Source organism: Psammomys obesus, unplaced genomic scaffold (assembly GCF_907164565.1).
Source record: "Psammomys obesus unplaced genomic scaffold, mPsaObe1.curated_primary_1811, whole genome shotgun sequence".
Lineage (NCBI taxonomy): Eukaryota > Metazoa > Chordata > Mammalia > Rodentia > Muridae > Psammomys > Psammomys obesus.
Genome location: NW_026596131.1, coordinates 17,101,352 through 17,104,214, shown reverse-complemented (window position 1 = coordinate 17,104,214; position 2,863 = coordinate 17,101,352). Strand labels below are relative to the sequence as shown.

The following is a 2,863-nucleotide window of genomic DNA, read 5'->3' as shown; positions in this document are numbered from 1 at the left end:
AATTATAAATTAATATTCTTGTTTCCCCCCCAGATACCATGAAGCTATAAACTATGACTTTCCTGGTACAACCCTCCTTAGATGATGGAGTACTATGTTGCTCTGTCTAAAACCTGGCTTTTGCAATGTTGATGGTACTTTAGCATGATGTATCACCTGCATAGTTCTGTAGTGATTACCTCCCCCCCCCATTTTATTTAGACCAGCTGACAGCCAGAGGATCACAATGAAGAACCATACACGGGTGACAGTTTTCATCCTAGCAGGTTTGACTGATGACCCACAGTGGAAAGTCGTGTTATTCATCTTCCTGCTTCTTACTTATCTGTTCAGCATCACAGGCAATCTGATCATCATCACACTCACCCTGGTGGATACTCACCTGAAGACCCCCATGTATTTTTTCCTTCGGAATTTTTCCTTCTTAGAGATTTCCTACACTACTACATGCATTCCCAAACTGCTTGCTACTATGGCAACTGGAGACAAAACCATTTCTTATGGTAATTGTTTGACTCAAGTGTTTTTTGCTTTCCTGTTTGGAGCATCAGAATTTTACTTGCTGGCAGCCATGTCCTATGACCGATATGTAGCCATCTGCAAGCCTCTGCACTACATGACTATCATGAGCAACAAAGTCTGTGTGCAGCTGGTCCTCAGTTGTTGGCTTGCTGGATTTTTTGTCATCTTTCCACCACTCCTGTTAGGCTTGAATCTTGATTTCTGTGCTTCCAACATCGTTGACCATTTCTACTGTGACACCACTCCACTCCTGCAGCTTTCCTGCACAGACACACAGCTCCTGGAGATGATGGGATTTGTCTCTGCTTTGGTGACACTCTTACTCACCTTGGTAATGGTGATAATATCCTACACCTACATTGCCCTGACGATTCTAAAAATCCCTTCAACCAGCCAGAGGAAAAAGGCTTTCTCTACATGTTCTTCTCACATGATCGTGATATCCCTCTCATATGGCAGCTGCATCTTCATGTATGTTAAACCATCATTCAAGCAGAGAGTATCTATTTCCAAGGGAATTTCTGTGCTCAATACCTCAGTGGCTCCACTTCTGAATCCTTTTATCTACACCTTGAGGAATCAGCAAGTGAAAAAGGCATTTGTTAATACGATACAAAGGATTGCATCTTTCTCTAAGAAATAACTGTTCTATTTCATTACATAAAGGAAATGAAAAAACAAGATTCAGATCATATTAGCAGCACTTTGAAGAGGATTTCCGTGTTTTGTCTTTTGTTCTTCTTTTCACCTTCAAGCACTTTTCCAGTGAAATTTTTGATGTTAACAAGACAATTTCTTTCATATTTTCCAATAGAAATATTGGAAATATTTTAACCTGCTTATCTTCTTAGACATATAGAAAAAGTTGAATTCATATTTCAATGTCTTGTCAGTCTTTTATAATTCAGGTTATGAACTGGAGTAAGAAGTAGAATGCCTACACAGCATACAAAAGGCCTGAGTTTGAGCCTGTGCCGAAAAATAAACAACCATAGTTCATTTCTAAATTCCATTTAAATTTTTTTGAAAATGGTTTCACCTCAATTTATATTTAATGCAATGTATATTATAAAAGTTATTATTCTACCACATATTTATCACTAATCACAATCAAGGTAAAATAATATTAATTTGCACTTTACCAATTTTAATATATATTTTACTAAAAGAAATTAAGAGATTGTTAAGCTTTTCTCTATCACTTTTGATACTTATGGTATAGACAACAGATTTCAGAAATTGTCAAACTTTTCATGGAAAATAATTACTTATTTTTTATGGTTGAAATTGCATTCATAGTTTATAAGTAGATTTTTTGTCAATTTTTAAGAGGAGATATGTTAATCATACTTGTTTACCTTGAAAGAGAACCCCTCCTTCCTCTGATTCTTATAATTTTTTCCCTCTATTCTGCAAGAAATCCTGAGCCTTAGGGGCAGCAGTTCTGTTATAAATATATCCACTGGAACTGGACTCCACAAATCTGTCTTTTTGTTAACCATAGTTTTCTGTAATTCTTTCTGCATGTTGAAAAGATAAGTTTGTGGGTATAATGCCAATTATTTAGAAGTGTGACCAACATGGCTACCTAAACATGACCTGAATAAACCAATAGACATTCTAATGTGGAAGGAAGACAGTTCATACTGCATAAGCACTAAACAAAGAACTACAGGCAACTAAAGAATGCTGAATTCTGGAGAAATAGTCTTCCACAAGGAAAAGCACACCATTTGCTTAGCCAATTCCAAATATCAGCTCTGAAAAAAATTATAAGAAATGAGTTAGTTATATTTTATGCCTTTAGGAATACATATATTTGTATGCATATATGTACATGATGTATGTACATATGTTTAAGTAATGATGACTATATAAAGAATTAGAGGTTGTAATTTTGAAAGAGAGCAAAGGAAGTATGTGAGGAGATATGGAGGGAGGAAAAGGAAGGCAGAATTGATGTGATCATATTATAGTTTCAAAAAAGTTTAAAATCTTCAATGCTAACAATGTACTTATTAGTTTATTACATTTTAATCAAAATAGAATAACACTCCTCCCTTTCCATTTCTTCCCTCCAAACCCTCCCATTTATTTTCCCACTTCCAAGTTCATGAACTCTTTCATTTTTATTTTTATTTTATGTTGTTATTTATAGTGTATTAATTTCATTGTAACTGCATATGTATATATGTGCACAAGTACATAATTACAACCTGCTAAAATTGTTTATCTGTTGTACATAAAAGACCTATATGTAATATACAATTACAGAATCGCACATATATAAACATTCTTGTATGCTATACATTCCACCAGTGAAACCACGGTATTTTAAGAA

At 34.8% G+C, this 2,863-nt stretch overlaps 1 protein-coding gene across 1 annotated transcript; it reads left to right on the top strand.

Annotated features, from left to right (window-relative positions):
• Positions 1-214: 214 nt before the first annotated feature.
• Positions 215-1,165, top strand: LOC129665567 (olfactory receptor 6C74-like). Its single transcript, XM_055592311.1, has one exon. The coding sequence runs from the start codon at positions 227-229 to the stop codon at positions 1,163-1,165; it is 939 nt and encodes a 312-aa protein (XP_055448286.1). The 5' UTR covers positions 215-226.
• Positions 1,166-2,863: the final 1,698 nt, after the last annotated feature.